General features: G+C 46.3%; 2 protein-coding genes across 2 annotated transcripts in view; both read right to left on the bottom strand.

Annotated features, from left to right (window-relative positions):
• BRWD1 (bromodomain and WD repeat domain containing 1) overlaps positions 1-7,799 on the bottom strand; it is a 48,628-nt gene extending 40,829 nt beyond the window's left edge. Inside the window, exons 1-9 of the mRNA XM_058045070.1 lie at positions 7,708-7,799; positions 7,527-7,585; positions 7,355-7,384; positions 7,114-7,173; positions 4,021-4,171; positions 3,132-3,230; positions 2,212-2,372; positions 1,783-2,004; positions 327-427 (exon numbers count right to left, since the gene is read on the bottom strand). Coding sequence (XP_057901053.1) covers positions 327-427; positions 1,783-2,004; positions 2,212-2,372; positions 3,132-3,230; positions 4,021-4,171; positions 7,114-7,173; positions 7,355-7,384; positions 7,527-7,585; positions 7,708-7,765 — 941 coding nt within the window. The 5' untranslated portion in view covers positions 7,766-7,799. The remainder of the gene's footprint in view (positions 1-326; positions 428-1,782; positions 2,005-2,211; positions 2,373-3,131; positions 3,231-4,020; positions 4,172-7,113; positions 7,174-7,354; positions 7,385-7,526; positions 7,586-7,707) is intronic.
• A 3,117-nt stretch (positions 7,800-10,916) lies between these two features.
• HMGN1 (high mobility group nucleosome binding domain 1) lies at positions 10,917-15,605 on the bottom strand. The gene is made up of 6 exons (XM_058045310.1): positions 15,491-15,605; positions 15,192-15,224; positions 15,051-15,080; positions 14,913-14,963; positions 13,018-13,152; positions 10,917-11,813 (listed from the first exon to the last, which is right to left on the bottom strand). Exons 1-6 carry the CDS (start codon positions 15,503-15,505, stop codon positions 11,766-11,768), a joined length of 312 nt encoding a protein of 103 aa, XP_057901293.1. The 5' UTR covers positions 15,506-15,605; the 3' UTR covers positions 10,917-11,765.
• Between the last annotated feature and the right edge of the window lie 84 nt (positions 15,606-15,689).

The following is a 15,689-nucleotide window of genomic DNA, read 5'->3' as shown; positions in this document are numbered from 1 at the left end:
CATCCTAAAACTACAGGAGTGCTGGAAAACCAACAGCACCACCAAGTTTTATTATATTTTCCAACATATTTAATTTCCAGCCAGTCCTGCTGTCCTACTTTTGTACTTTTACTGAAGAAAGAAATTCTTGCATTTCCCAACTAATCTCTCAACTCCATGGAACAACATTAATTTGTAAAGGATACAGTTGGTGATGCTGCTTTAAAATAACCATTGAATACATGATTTGCACAGCATTTTTATAACTCAGTGGAGTCAAAACCACCTGATTTGTTTAACTCAAGCCCCAGAATGGCATAAAGGTTAACAACAAACCATTCACATACTTGAATTTCATGGAATCTGTATCCCACTGCCAGAAGCAAACAGTTCCATCTGCCCCAGTGGAGACCATGTACCTCAGGGAGCCTTTCACCATGGGGCTGAACTGCAGGGAGAGAAGCAAAACCACACACACAAACTGAGATTTAACAATTAATCATCAACTTCTTCAAAAAGTTCATGTAAAAGCTTGATTTAGTTTGGATTTTTCCCCTCAGACTGCTGGAGCAGTTGTTGGTAAATCATTTTTAGTGTTTACAAAGAATATCTCCCCTAATTTAAGGTAAGTTTGTGGTCTGTGTTTCAATTACTGTGTTAAAAAATCCCAGTTCCTTCAGTGGTTTGGGTTTGATGTTTCCACTGACCACAATCATGCACTGAAAATCCTGTCAGTGAATGAAATAATGAGCACAGCAGACTGAAAAAAGGGAAGTTGGAATAGACAGGTGTAGTTTAAAAATAATTCAGCAGAGCATGAGATGCAAGATGGTTTGAATGTGTAATTTAGCATTAGATGTAATTTTATAGGAATTTTATGGGAATTCCTCAGAAAAAATCCTTTATGACATGGATTTATTGCTATGCACAGAGCTGCCCTTCAGAAAACTTTACAGACACAATTTGTTGAAATTGTTCATCAATTACTGCATTGGAAAGTCATATAAATTGTACATAGTACAATTATGGTATTACTAAGAAAGCCTAAATTAAAAAATCCACAAACTGCAATAAAAGAAGTACCATAAATATTTAGATATTTAAAATCCAAACTAAAAATGCAATGAATGCCACAGAAAGTGCAGGTATGAAGATTACTCTCTGAGGCAGCATTTTTGAGAAAAATTTAAAATTATTTGTTTGTACTGAGCTCCACAAGCCACTCTTCACCTGCTGGTCTCACTGGAAAACACCCCAAACCTGGATAATGAGTTCCTAATTTCTGTGTTAATTAAGGAATTTAAACTCAGACTGAATCCAAAGGACACCAAGAGCACATCATGTATCAAACCACCTTCAAATTTAAATACACACATTACAACTTCTGAAATAACTCCTGTGTTGGAGATTAAAACAAATACCAACATCCCAAAAATTGTAGGAATAATATACAGGATCAGAACACATTCACACAGAACAGCAAATCATGTCTCCAGTGAGAGACAACAGGAGGACAGGAGATTTCTCAGAAATTCCCTTTTGTTCCAACAACTCAAGTATTATCAAGTATTATTTCACATCAAGATCAACACAGTGATCTTGATGTGAAAAAGAATTCCTGTCATTAATTTCAGTTAAATATTTAAAAATTCCAAAGAGACAAGGAATTTACTTGTTTTCAAGCAGGTTTATCCTGTGATTTGACATGAATATTTACACATTCAGATTTCACTACTCCCATAGGCAGCCCCAGAGAAAGAATTTCAGTTTTTAACATGCAGGAACACTTCAAAAGCCCCATACCTGCAGGGAGGTAATGGAGCCTGTGTGCCCATGGAGGACAGCAACTGGAGCACAGGTCCTCAGACACCACACCCTGATCATCTTGTCACAGCTGCCAGCTGCAATCATGGTGTTCTCATAGTTCACAGCCATGTCAGAGATCTCTGCTGAGTGTCCTCGTAAGGTGGCGAACAATCTGCCATTGTGGGTGGACCAGATCTTCACCAGACAGTCATCTGAGCCCTGAAGAGAAATATTCATTAGGGACAACTTCTGACATGCTTCTGACCTTTAATTACAGCAAACTGTTCCACTCCAGCAGAGTGAGAGCTGCATTTTACCAGCATTGATATTTATCTCCACAACTTCCAGCACAACACCCATTTCCAAGCTCTTTTCCTTGCATCATCTAAAAATATATTCAGAGGTGGATTTATTTCATCAACTTACAGTAAATATTCTGTGTCCAGTCCTGTCAAATGCCACACAATAGACAGAAGAGAGATGGCCAAGGATCCTCCTGTGCATCTTGACATGCTGGTACATACTCCCTGGGAATGAGGTGCTGAACTTGGCATATCCAGTTAACTGCTTTGCTCGATGCACCTCCACTGGAACACAGGAAACATCAGGTTTCAAACATGTCTGTTCTAAAATTTGGGTTTATTCAATTGCCATTAATATTAAAAAATTAATTTCATAAAGTCAGGTTTTGTGGTATCTGTTGGTTTTATTTGTTTGGTACATACTCCCTGGGAATGAGGTGCTGAACTTGGCATATCCAGTTAATTGCTTTGCTCGATGCACCTCCACTGGAACACAGGAATCACATCATGTTTCAAACATGTCTGCTCTAAAACCTGGGTTTATTCAATTGTCATTAATATTAAAAAGCTCTAGAAATTACTGTCAGATTCACAAAGTCAGGTTTGTGGTATCTGTAATTTTTATATTTTAGGTATTTTAGGTGTGCTCAGCAGCAGGGGGAGAGGTGAGAGGAGCTTACCAAGGCTGGAATCACATCATGTTTCAAACATGTCTGCTCTAAAATTTGGGTTTATTCAATTGTCATTAATATTAAAAAGCTCTAGAAATTATAGTCAGATTTCATAAAGTCAGGTTTTGTGGTATCTGTAATTTTATATCAGTGTTTTAGGTGTGCTCAGCAGCAGGGGGAGAGGTGAGAGGAGCTTAGCAAGGCTGGAATCACATCATGTTTCAAACATGTCTGCTCTAAAACCTAGGTTTATTCAATTGCCATTAATATTAAAAAATTAATTCCATAAAGTCAGGTTTGTGGTATCTGTAATATTTATATTTTAGGTATTTTAGGTGTGCTCAGCAGCAGTGGAGAGGTGAGAGGAGCTTACCAAGGTTGGGGGGGGTGCCATAGTTCACAGGCATTTCAGGGGGTCTGCCTCGATGCAGGGCAGCAAATGCAGAGCCCTTCCAAACTGTGCTCCTGCAATCTGCAACAACAGTTGAAATTCATCATAAATATTTGTTAAAAATGCCAAGAGAGCTGGAGTTCCAAAACACAGCAAGAGCCCATCTAGCCTGGTCTCAAACACAGGATTGAACCCACTGAAAAACCAGGCACCAACTGCCCCAAAACTTCTCACAAACAATGAAGAGTTAAAGAGAAAAATCTATTTAATAGTAATAGAAGGAGAAAAAAACCAACACAACCAACCAGCAAACTGTGAAATTACTCCTAAATGATGGTACCCCTGCAGTTCACATGACACAAAACTAAAATTCCAACTGATTTTGAACATTTTCCTGAATATTTCTACAGGAATGCAATGAGTAGTTAATAATGTGAAGTTATTGCATGAGATGATCTCAAGAACCTTTCAGTAACTGAAGGGGATTTACAAGAAAGCTGGAGAGGAATTTTTCACAAAGGCTTGGAGAGAAAGGACAAGGGGGAAGGAGGACAAGTTGAGATGGGATGTGAGGAAAAATCCTTCCCTGGGAGGGTGGGGAAGGCACAGCTGGGGCTGCCCCTGGATCCCTGGCAGTGCCCAAGGGCAGGCTGGACAGTGGGAGGTGTCCCTGGGACAGTGGGAGGTGTCCCTGCCCATGGCAGGGGTGGAATGGGATGAGATGAGATTTAAGTTCCCTTCCAACCCAAACCATTCTGGGATTTTCTGGGATTTCCCTTGCACAGCATCAGCCCTGCCTTTCTCACAGCACTCCCCAAACCTGTACCCATGCCATGACTCACCCCCTTTTCACACAAAGAACACTTCCTACCTTTTGCTGTCCTTAGCAAGGACTGTCTCCCTGCCCCAAGCAAGGAATTCACTCTGGAAATGCTGGGTGGGATCTCCTTATCCAGGATGGGGCCAATACGTTTGCAAATCTGTAATAAATGATCTGGAGCCACATGTTTGTTGGACAGCACCTGACAGAAATTTAAGGTTTAAAAGTTAGGATGGTACACCCAGAACTGATGGATCTAAAAGCATCAATAGGCACAGGTATATTTGATATTTTTGATAATTTTTTTTAAGTTCAACTTAGAGAGAAAATCAATTCTGTTAAGCTGTGATCTAGTAAATTCAGTGGGTACTCTGCTGTAGTAAAAATAACTGGAGTAAAGCGACTCCTGCACATCAGTATTTTATTACTTGAAGCTTGCAGGAATCCCCCCTGTGGCACCCACTTGTGAGGCACCCTACACTGAGTGGCTTTGCCCAATTCACCCTGGGATTTGTACTAAAAACAAGAAATAAAACACAAACCCTCAGAACTGAAGATCACGCACAAGAATTTATGCAGCTACCACTGGTACCTGTTCAGTGAAGTGCAAACCAGCAGGTTTGAGTACAACCTCTCTGGAAAGAGTTTCCTTGAAGAACCAGTCCCACACAACCTAAGCCTGCCCTACTTCCTTAAACCAGGGCTCAAACCATTCCTCCCTACACTCAGCAATGATCCCACACTATCTGCATCAAGCAACCTAAAAAAAAAAAAATCCACCCCCACCCACACTGAGATGTCTCAGACAAGAACAGATGTGTGAGGGTTTTGCTGATTTTTCCCCCTTTTAATCTAAAAAAATCCTTATTCTTATCAAGACAATAATGTAGAAATTAAAGACACAAAGTCAGAGTTTAAACAGCTTTGAGTGGAGCAAACTGTCAGAACCATGAACTGAAGGAGCTGGGATTGCCAGCCCCACAGTCCCTGCAGTGTCAGCTGGCCATGACCAAACCAGTCACCCCAGCAGCTCCTGCAGCAGCCCCAGAACTCCCAGGCCACCCCAGCTCAGGTATGTGGCTCCTGCCCAGCTCCCCCAGAGCACAGGCAGAACGAGCTCCTGCTGCTGATGCTGCTCCCTTGAAGGGCTGCTGATCACCCAACAGGGCTGATCTGCTCACACCACACTGGGAATTAAAATAAAATTAAAAATTAAATACCACACGCTCCCAGAAAGTTGCCCAAATGCACACAGAGCATTCAGAAAGCACAATTTAAGTCACATCCTAGCACTTGTTGTTAATAATAAAATGCAGGTATAAAGCTTGTGGGGCACAGGTTGTGCTCCTGGCAGGGTGGGAGGAGATAACATCACAAAAAAGTTCCCATTACCCCACAGGCAAACCTGTCCAAGCAAATCAGCCCATCAGATGCTTAAGGCTGATGATAAGAAACATATCTGGTAGCCCAAAGACTACAAAATGCAGCTTGACAGAATTTCTTTATCAATTTTGACTCTTGAATTGCTACAGAGCAGTGCCAGCCACAACACCCAGGACAGAAAGGTCAGCCTGCTTTCTGCCAAACACTAAAACCCTTTTTGTTCGCCTGCAATCAGCAATAAATATATTTTCTAATATATTTTCTAAATGCAACCCCTTGCAATTCCTTTCTTTTTGAAGTAGTTTTGCTGGGATTTTGGAAGGAACAGTTATTCTAAAGATTTGCAATTCCATGCTGAGCAAAGTGGAATAGAAAAAATTGCAGCACATGACTGATTTGTCTGTGGTGGTTCCCAGAGCCCCTCAAAAACCAAAAACTAAAACTCTGAGAATATTAATTTAGATGTTCTGAAACACTGCTGCCCTGAGTAGAGATTTCATTTAAATTGTGCAGGAAAAAAAGAAGTAGAGGCAGCACATGTTGAAGAATTAGTTTGACAATTGTGTATTCAGAATAATCAGAGTTAAAAAGCAGCCCTGAAATCAGGAAAACACACACATGGGATCTCCCAACACTCTGCTTTCTGCCAGAAGAAATGGGACAAGAAATCAACAATGAAGCAACTAAAAAAAAACCTCCCAACAATTCTTTCTAAGCCTAATCCTACTTTCATCTTGCCTAAATTCAAGTCAGAGCTTGAAAATATTCCTGTTTAGCAAGGCCAGGCTTCTTAGTGACTTAAAAACACTGATCTAAAACCTTCCTTGCTCAACTGACCACAACAAATAGAGGAAATGGAATCACACTTATCATGTCAAGCAATGCTGAAATCATTAAGAAAGTGTTTTAAACAACACTTCATTCCTTCTCTATGCAAACATGAGCCTGAGATCTTTAAGTGCTTCACAAGAGGGAGTTCACAGCAACAATCAGTCAATTAACCCAGAATGCCTGAACCTCAGGTGGGAAAAAGCAAGGATAAACAATTCTTGAAAGGAAACACCATCAAATACAATAAATCAGGATAAAAACCACACAGGGCAGGGCAGGCACCACCAGGCCCTCAAACTCTTTGCCACTTAAGAAACAGCAAAATTAAGCCCCAAAACACAGCTCTGCCTTCTGTAAAAAACAATTCAGAACACACCACACCAGATGTGGAAGGGAAGAAAGTAAATTCTGCGGAGAGATCACCCCCCATCCTTGCAGCACTTTAGAAACAAAGCCACGGGCAGCGAGGAGCCGGCGATGTGAGCACACTCACAGCCACCACAAGTGCCAACCCTCGCTTTCTGAACAGCGATTTCATTTCCTAATCTGTTGGAGGGGGCTGAAAGAAACCAACCAGAAAATAAATACCGACAAATCACAACGTGCCTCACAAGCTGGTGCCCGAAACTCCGAAATGAAACCTCGCTGGAGATTGGCTCCTGCCTGCATGTAGGCAGTGGCATGTACCACTGCACAACGCCAAGCTCCACCTCTGCTATGTAAACAATATCCTCAATTTAAACCACCGCTTGTGTTTTTGTTAGTCTGATGTGAAGAAATTAAAGGCCCTTTCTAAAGGAATTCCAGTGTTCAGAGGCAGGACGGTACAGGGAGGTGAAGATTTGGGCCTACTCTTAAGGGTAGAGGGGTCTAACATCAATGTCATCACCGTAAATAAAAAAGGGTTTTTTTAAAAGAGAAAAGTCTCACCAATTCTTCATAACTTCTATAATGCTCGTTTCCTTGCCAATCCAACCTTTTGGGAAGCAACTAAATAAAGGAAAAACAAACAGAAAAACCGTGAGCGGTGAAAGGGGAAAGGAGGGATTACCGACCGCATCCAAAACAATGTGTGTCGAGGGGGGGAAAAGTTGAGACAGCGGCAGAAACTTGAATGACTTGCAAAGGAAACTTTTGACTACAGCAAGATTTCATCAGAGCCCACACAGACCTGGTGCTGCTCCAGCTCCTGCACCAGCACCTGCAGAGGGAACGGGAAAAACACAAAGTCAGGGACAAGGCACGATCGGGCTCCCCCGGAGCGGGGGGCGCGGCTGCTCCCACCTCCCCCGGCCCTCAGGGGCAGCACGGGGTGCCCGCGCCCCGGCGAGCCCCGCACTTACCTTCAGCGCTCTCCGGCAGGGCCCGGTGCTCAGGAACCGGGCGATGAGGAAGTAAAGCTCTGTAAGAGACACGGCAAGAGACACGGGGGTTGAGCCGGGGGGCGGCCGTGACCCATCCTGAGGGGGGGGCAGGAAGATGGCGGCACCTCCGGCACCTCCTCACCCCGGCCCGCGGTGTTACCTGATTCAATGAGCGGCAGCGACGCGCCGGAGCTGGAAGAGGCCGCAGGCTCGGCCATGGCGGGCTGAGGGCGGCGGGCCCGGCTCGGCACGGCGCTGTCAGCGCCTCCCCTCCTCCCTCCCTCCCCTCACGGCCGCCCCCCCGCTCCCCTCAGCGCTCCCTCCCTCCCTCTCCCCCCTCAGCGCAGCCTCGGCGGCGCCGCCGCCATCGCCGCCGCACCACCCGCCACGGAGCCGCCGTCGACACCTCCGCCAGGAGCGCCCGCGGGGGGGCGGCGGAAAATAGTTCCCGCAGTACCGGGCGCTTCGAGCGCGCCGAGGGAACAGCGGTGAAGGCGTGTGGCCGCGGGGATATACACGAAGGGAAGCGGGGTGGGTGGCGGGGGAGATGGTGGGGAAGGCGGCGGGTGAGGAGAAGGGGAGGCGGAGGCGCGGAAGGATCGCGCGAGGAAGGCGGCGGTGACGCGCACCGGGGGCGGGGCTGAGCGCGGCGAGGCGGCAGCGCTGAGGGGTGGCGGCGGAGAGGCGGCGGCGGCTGCGGGGCTGCTCCGGTCGGCCCCGGGAACAGCGGTGCTGCCGCCGCTGCTCGGCCTCCCCAGCCCGGGACAGCCCTCCCGGGACCGGCGAGGCACCGACAGCCGTTTCCAGGGGGGGATGCGGTGACGGAGCGGACGCCGTGTGCCGCCAGGCCAGGGCCTTTGCCTCGTGTGCCGTGTCCGGCTCTGGGCTCCTCACTGCGAGGATATCGAGGGGTTGCAGCTTATCCACAGAAGGAAACAGAGCTGGAAAGGGCTGGAGAATCCCTGAGGGAGCTGGGAAGGGGCTGAGGCTGGAGCAAAGGAGGCTCAGGGGCCCTCGTGGCTCTGCACAAGTCCCTGCCAGGAGGGCACAGCCGGGGGGGTCGGGCTCTGCTGCCAGGGAACAGGGACAGGAGCAGAGGGAGCGGCCTCGGGCTGGGCCAGGGCAGGCTCAGCTGGGACACAGGGCGAATTTTTTCGCTGAAAGTTTGATTAAACATTGGAATGCTCTGCCCAGGGAGGTGTTGAAGTCCCCATTCCTGGAGGAGTTCAAGGAACGACTGGAAGTGGGTCGTTGACAAGGGGTTGATCAAAGGTTGGACTCGATGATCTCAGAAGTGTTTCCAAAGCAAAATGATTTTGTGATAATGTGATTCAAAGTGCACTGTGCCGCGTGGTGCCCAGTGTGCGCCGTGGCTGCAGGGATTGGGGAGCATCAACGCTGTGTCCGTGTCAGAGCTCAGGGCTGGCCCAGCCTCTGCTGTGACAGCAGAGCCCCGTGCGGGATGCCGGGGGCACCTGGGGGTCCCCAAACACCACCTTGGGGAGGGGCATTTCCCACACACAGCACTGCTCCCCTGGCATCACTGACCCAAAAAGAAACCAGCTCTGCCCCCATGCCTGTGCCACCTCGAGCCTGGCTCCTGGAGGCAGCATTTTGGGAGCCAGGACATGGGGCTGTGAGGAGGCTCCAGGATGGGCAGAGGATGGAGCAGCTCTGCCGGCAGGAAAGGCTGGCACAGCTGGCATTGTTCACCTGCACAGGAGAAGCTTTGGGCTGAGCTCAGGGTGGCCTTGCAGGGCCTGGAGGAGCCCCAGGAAAGCTGGAGAGAGACAATTGCCAGGGGATGCAGGGACAGCACACAGGGAATGGCTTCAAACTGAAAAATTACAAGTTTCTATCAGATAATTAGGAAATTTTTTTCTCTGGCAGGGTGGGCAGGGGCTGGGATAGAATTCCCAGAGCAGCTGTGGCTGCCCCTGGATCCCTGGCAGTGCCCAAGGCCAGGTTGGACACTGGGTTGGAGCAGCCTGGGGCAGTGGAAGTTGTCCCTGCCATGGCAGGGAGTGGGAATAGATAATTTTTAAGTTCCCTTCCACCCCAAACCATTCTTCATCTTTTTTTCTTTCCCACCGTTGTTTCCCAGCCATGCCCAGCCTGAACACTGATAAAACCTGCAATGGCTGTACTTGTGTTATATTTTAAATCCCAGGTCTTTGCCTATTTAATTCCCCACCTCTGGTACCTTAAAATGCATTTTTAGAACCTTGAAGTAAATTACTTCTATGTCTCATTCCCTTAACCCAAACTGCTAGGACTATACAAATACAACAGAGTATGTTCCAACAAAGAAGTTTTGTTCTCCTGCTGTTGTATTTTGGATCACATTGTGCTCCACTGGATTCAAATCTGCATCAGCTCTCACTCCAATCCTTAGCTGAAGAGTAAATTTGGTATCACAGGACAGAGTAATATTGAGAAGTTCCAATAAATGAACCAGTAGGTGATAGATGTGAGGGAAATGCTGAAAGTGCACAGAATCACAGCACCAGAGACCCAAAACAAATGAAAAACAGACACTCTGTAAAAGCAGGGATGAGTGGTTATTTTAGGGGATTTACCTGCAAGTTTAGTACTTATTTAACTGGTAGGTTGAGCTTGCCAAAACCAGAGAGTAAGTAATATCATAGAGCTAGATTTTGTTACTATTAAATTAAACCAACAAATATGAGGGGGATGTTGGGGGAAGTGAGTGATAAAAGTGGCATCAATTTCCAGTTTTGAAATATCCAAAAACTTGAAGCCAAAGCCGAGTGTGCTGTGTGAGGAACATTCCTGTGATGGAATGGAACAGGAGCAGGTTGTGCTCTAAGGTTGGGAGACTTCCTATAGAAAAGTGAAAGATTTCTAAAGTATTGAAGAGATAAAAATGGTAAAATTCTTCTTGAATTGAGAGTATTGATGAAGAAAGCAAATCAGAGGTGAAACTGAAGTGGCTTTTTTTAGAAATAACTGCAACAATTTGAAAAAGGCACTACAAATGTACAGGAAGCAGGTACTGGGCTTGCAGGTGTTACCTAGGAGCATAAACAAATTCTGGGCTAAGAGGAAAAAACACCCAACAAAGAACAAAGGTTTCTGTTTGAGCCTGGCTCCTCCCAGCACAAGGTGACAGTTTCTGGCTGCCATCTGACACTCTCTCATTATTGACTTTTTTAAAGCAAACAGCAGCAGCACAAAGCTCTCACTTCCCAACTGCAAGTTTAGACTCACACTGCAATTCTCCACTCCTGAACTGCCACCCATCTCTTTAAGGTCCAGTTTTGGCACTCTGAAGGACACAGTTACAAATCCAAACCACAGCACTCAGACTCTGAGTTCACACTCAATACAGGAGCTATGGAAACATCCTTTCATAATCAAGATTTATTTGGCTTTTGTTTGGTGATCACAAACACTATCAACAATTTTACAATTGTTTTTATTCACAGAGCTTTTTTTTAATCTAAAAACTAATTCTGTTTTTTTTTTTCCTAGCACTATTTCAAATATTTTTCACTCAATCTTTGTAGACAAGCTGTCCTTGAAAACTAGATGTGAAGTTCCAGTATCTCAAATATTGACATAACAAGTTCCATCTGCCAAGCAGAAACTTTTACTTAAGACAGTATTTAAAGATATAAAATAAAAGTTTCCAATCTTTTTGCATCACGGCTACAAAGTTGTTGGAAAAAAATAAAGCTGCAACTACCAAAAATAACTTTGTCACTGATATACATCACTCAGCAGGGAATCCACCACTAGGGAGCAGTTTTATTAGATAAGCAATTCTACTGATGGTACAACCACAGAGAAAGATAAAGAACTAAAATGTTAAGACATTCTCAACACATCATTATGAATTCCAAAGTCTGATCTGTGTTATGCTTCATTTTATAGGATAGAAAACTGTCCCTTGGAGTCTGTGGAATGTGAGGCTTAATCAAGGCCTCAATGCCCTCTCCTTAATTAACACACTGTTAATTTCTGGTTTCATAGAAAACAGACAACCAGTACATGATTTTACCACTTAAAAAAAGCATTTACACTTATCTAAATATGTAAAAAAATGGGTTGAGTCGGGATTCTCTCCTTTTTAAAAACGTGTTTTCTAGAACTACTAAAAAACTTGCATTTACAAAATAGTTGATAAAAATATTCCTCTGAATTGTACAAGAAGAAAGGTTTAAGGACCACCAGTTACAGATGTGGGAGCAGGTGTCACTCAGACTTCACTTCTTTCTCTGCAGCTGCATCAGGTGCTGGGGTCTGGAAAGGGGAAAAAACCAGAACAATTCAGTGCAGGAAGTTTTTAGTGGCTCTGATTAGTTTGGAGTTTTAATGCACCTTAAACCCTGCACAGAATAACCCTGACTTGTTCCTGCAGATTTCTTTTGCATCTGCTAAACCAAGCTTCACAAAAAGGCTCTTGGATCCACCAGGATGGATTGCAGGATGTTGATTTGTTACTAAACACACACTGCAAGGGGTTTTAATTTTAACTGGATCACTGCCTTTGTGACAGAAACAACTCCAGCTGTTACACAGCTACAATTACATATGAGGTGTTTAGAAAATCCATGAGGTAACACTTCATGCCTTTCAATTTCAGTGCCACACTTCAAATATCCTTCAAATCTTAACCCTATTTTAATTCTTAGCAAACAATAGCATCCAACAGGACAGACTGTGCCTCTTTGGCATAAAATTACACCTGGGATTTTGGGTGCTGTGAGCAATCATCATCCATTCCTTGTACATTTACATAATCTCTGCAGTGAACTAAAGGGACCCCAGATGGGAATGCTGCCAAATTTGGTTCCACTGCTGAAGCTTTACAAGCACAAATTAAAAGACTGCAATAATGCCAAAAATGAGTCAGCTGAAGAACTTGCAGTTGGAGCACAACTTTTTCACACTGCAGGCTTGACAATGACAAACTGTTACCCCAGAGCTCACTGAAGTACCATCCTGTACCTTCCCAAACAAAAACCAAAATATTTCACTGAACCAAAACTAAACCAAAATACTCCACTGAACTGAAAATGTCACAGAAACCTGACACCAACTCCAGGCCCATAATTACCACACTTGTATTTCATCCCTGAAAATCTTGGCCTAAATTTGTAACAATGTCTGCATGCAGGAGTGTAATACAGAGTGGAGGATGCTGAAAGTGACCTGATCCATGACTCCAAAAAGTTCAGGCACTCTGGCACTGTGGTGCAGCCAAGACTCACCTGGCACAGCAATAACTCATTAATTTTTGTACTTTGTCCCTGCACCAACCTGTCCCTTCTCCCAGCAAGGTCTGGCACCTCAACTTTGCCCAGATCACCTCTGGGTTTCACTCAAGACTCTTTTCCAGGCCCAAGAAAAAGAATATTTCATTTGTCCACAAACTTTTGTAGCAAAAAACCCACCCCAACTTCTCAGTAACAGCAAAACCCAAACCCAGCACTCCAAACTTCACCTCCTCAGTTTTAGCTTCCCCATTCTCTGCAGGCAGGTTGTCCTTTGTCTGCTGCTCTTGGTTTGTCTCTTCTGTCTGTTTTCCTTTAGGCCCCTTCTTCCCCTTTGATGGAGCTTTCTTGTCCTCAGATTTATCCTGCAATGAAATACATTGCCAGTAAGTGAATTGTTATGATCTTCCAGCTAAACCTTGAAAACAATAAAAAACACACCAAAAAAGATAGATTTGCTAAGCTACCAACAACCCCTGATCACTCATTATAAAATATTTCAGAATTACATAATTGCAACACACTGACTTCTATACTTCAAATGCCAAAATATATTTTTCTTCATTAGTATTTTTTTAAAGCCCACTAAGTAACTCCATAATGAGCAAACTTCTCACAACTAGAAAAAATACTGAGGATTGCTTTAAAAACTGAGGAAGGTTTAAGAACTGATAAAGTTGATGCAAAAAAGGGTGGGGTTTTTTTTTGATGAATCAAATAAAAAAATCTTTGACTGTTAATTAATAGCTTGAAGTAGTTTTAAGCGGAAAATCCAACATCAATAAGCAGCAGTAAGTGCAGATGCATCACACACTGCAAAAAAAAAAAAGGAAATTACATCTTGGTAGCATTGGAAAGCTTCCCCAAATTCTTCAGGCTTACAGCCCTGAGAGTGGGAACACACTGATAGCCAGACCACTGGAATGAAGGTGGGCTCCTGGTCAGGAACTGCTCAATAGGATTAATGCAATGAAAATATCAGAAAGTCTAAAAGATGATGAGTTTATCTGAAATTAGAGAATCACAGAACAGTTTGGGCTGAGAGGAATCTTAAAGATCATCTCATCCAACCCCCAACACCTCCCACTGTCCCAGGCTGCTCCAAGCCCAGTGTCCAACCTGGCCTTGGGCACTGCCAGGGATGCAGGGGTGGAATTCCATCCCAGCCCTGCCCACCCTGCCAGGGAACAATTCCTCATTGCCAATGTCCCATCCAGCCCTGCCCTCTAGCACTTAGAAGCCTTTCCCTGTCACTCCATCCCTAGGAAATTATCTCTCTTCACCTTTCTTATCAACTCCCTCCAGGTACTGAAAGGTCACGATGAGCTCACCCCAAAGCTTTTAACACATCACTAAGAAAAGCTTAAGATGACAAAGGAACACTTAACAACGCAAACAGCAGCGAGCCAACAGACACAAGGCCTTTTTTAATTCTCCCCAAAACCAAACAATTTTACACCTCACTTATTTTCACTGTGAAAGCTGTGCTGAAAAATTCAAAGATCACACAAAGCCACTTTCTTACACACAAGCACCTGAAAGTTTGACCACATGAATGGAAGCTCATATGGTTTTTAAGTGGCTAATACATTTTTTGCCTGTCCTAAGACACTGCTCTAAAACATCAGTAGGTGTGCTTTATCCCCTCTTGTTACGCAGATGAAATACAACGCTATGCACAGAATCATTGGGTTTGGAAAAATCCTCCAAGATACTCCAACTTTAACTGAGCACCACCCTGTCAACCAGAGCAGAGCAAACCAGATCCTAGCCTATCCTTGGACACCTCCAGGGATGGTGACTTCACGCCCTCCCTGGGCAGCTTTTCCAATGCCTGCCCAGCCTTTCTGTGAAGAAATCCCTCCTGATGTCCTAACGCAGCTGCTTTGACAGTCAGGTAGTTCCACCCAATATAACACGCATGGATCCGTGCCCACGCTTCCGTGCAATGCCTGGAGCTTAACAAGGCTCTACAGCCACAGCGATGGAATGTACCTGTAAATACTGGCAGAAGCACATCAAAACAACGCTTCAGCCAAGTTCCCACAAGGAACAAAACCATTCCAGCACGGTGCCCCCAAGCACTCCCACCTCCTCTCCCTTCCCTTTTCCAATTCACTCTCACCTTCGCCGGCAACTTTTTAGGTTTCGGCTCCGCTTTGGCAGGCGCGGGTTTCTGAGGAGAGAGAATAAATCAGGCAGGGATCCAGTCTGGGCACGGCGTCCCGCCCATCCCGGCAGGGCCCCGCCGCTCGGCACTTACCGCGGAGAGCCGCGCCGATCGCCGCTTGGGCTGCGGGGAGACACGGACACACACAGGGACACAGAGAGAGAGAGAGAAGGGCGTGAGGGGCGGGCAGCCCTGGGCAGCCCCGCCTGCCCCGCCGCCCTGCCCGCTCCTTACCTCCTCGGGGGCGTCCCCGTCCGCCACCGTCACCTGCAACACACAGAGCGCGTCAGCGAGCGGGGCGGCCCCGGCCCCGGCCCCCGCCCGCCCCTTCCCGGACCGCGAGCCCCACCGAGCTCCCCCGAGCCTCCCTCCCACACCCGCAGCCCCGTCCCCGGCACAAGGGGAAGGCGCCGGCCCTCGGTACCGCCCGCCGCACCGGAGCCCGCGGCGCGGCCGCTTCCCGCCGAGCCCGCTCCCCACACACTCCCGGCCGTCCCCTCCCCGCGGCTCCGCTCGCTGCCGCCCGCCTTCACCTTCCTCTTGGGCATCTCGACGCTCCCGGCCGCGACCCCCGCGGCTGCGGCTGCTCCTGCTGCTGTGGCGCGGCTGCTGCTGCGAGCGAGCGCTGCTGCTGCGGCCGCCTGCGCGCCCCAGCCCGGCTGCGCAGCGGAGCCGCCGCCCCCCTCCCCATCCCAGCAGCGCCAGCGGCGCCGCAACAGGATCCAGCCGGAT

The sequence above is a fragment of the Melospiza georgiana genome, chromosome 2 (genome assembly GCF_028018845.1).
Source record: "Melospiza georgiana isolate bMelGeo1 chromosome 2, bMelGeo1.pri, whole genome shotgun sequence".
Lineage (NCBI taxonomy): Eukaryota > Metazoa > Chordata > Aves > Passeriformes > Passerellidae > Melospiza > Melospiza georgiana.
Note: the sequence above shows the minus strand (reverse complement) of the source record. Positions and strands in the feature narration are given on the sequence as shown.

Coding starts and splice junctions, on each gene's coding strand:
- HMGN1 (XM_058045310.1), bottom strand. Junction 14,964..15,050: donor GATCGGCGCGGCTCTCCGCG/GTAAGTGCCGAG, acceptor CTCTCTCCTCAG/AAACCCGCGCCTGCCAAAGC. Junction 11,814..13,017: donor GGGAAGCTAAAACTGAGGAG/GTGAAGTTTGGA, acceptor TCCCCTTTCCAG/ACCCCAGCACCTGATGCAGC.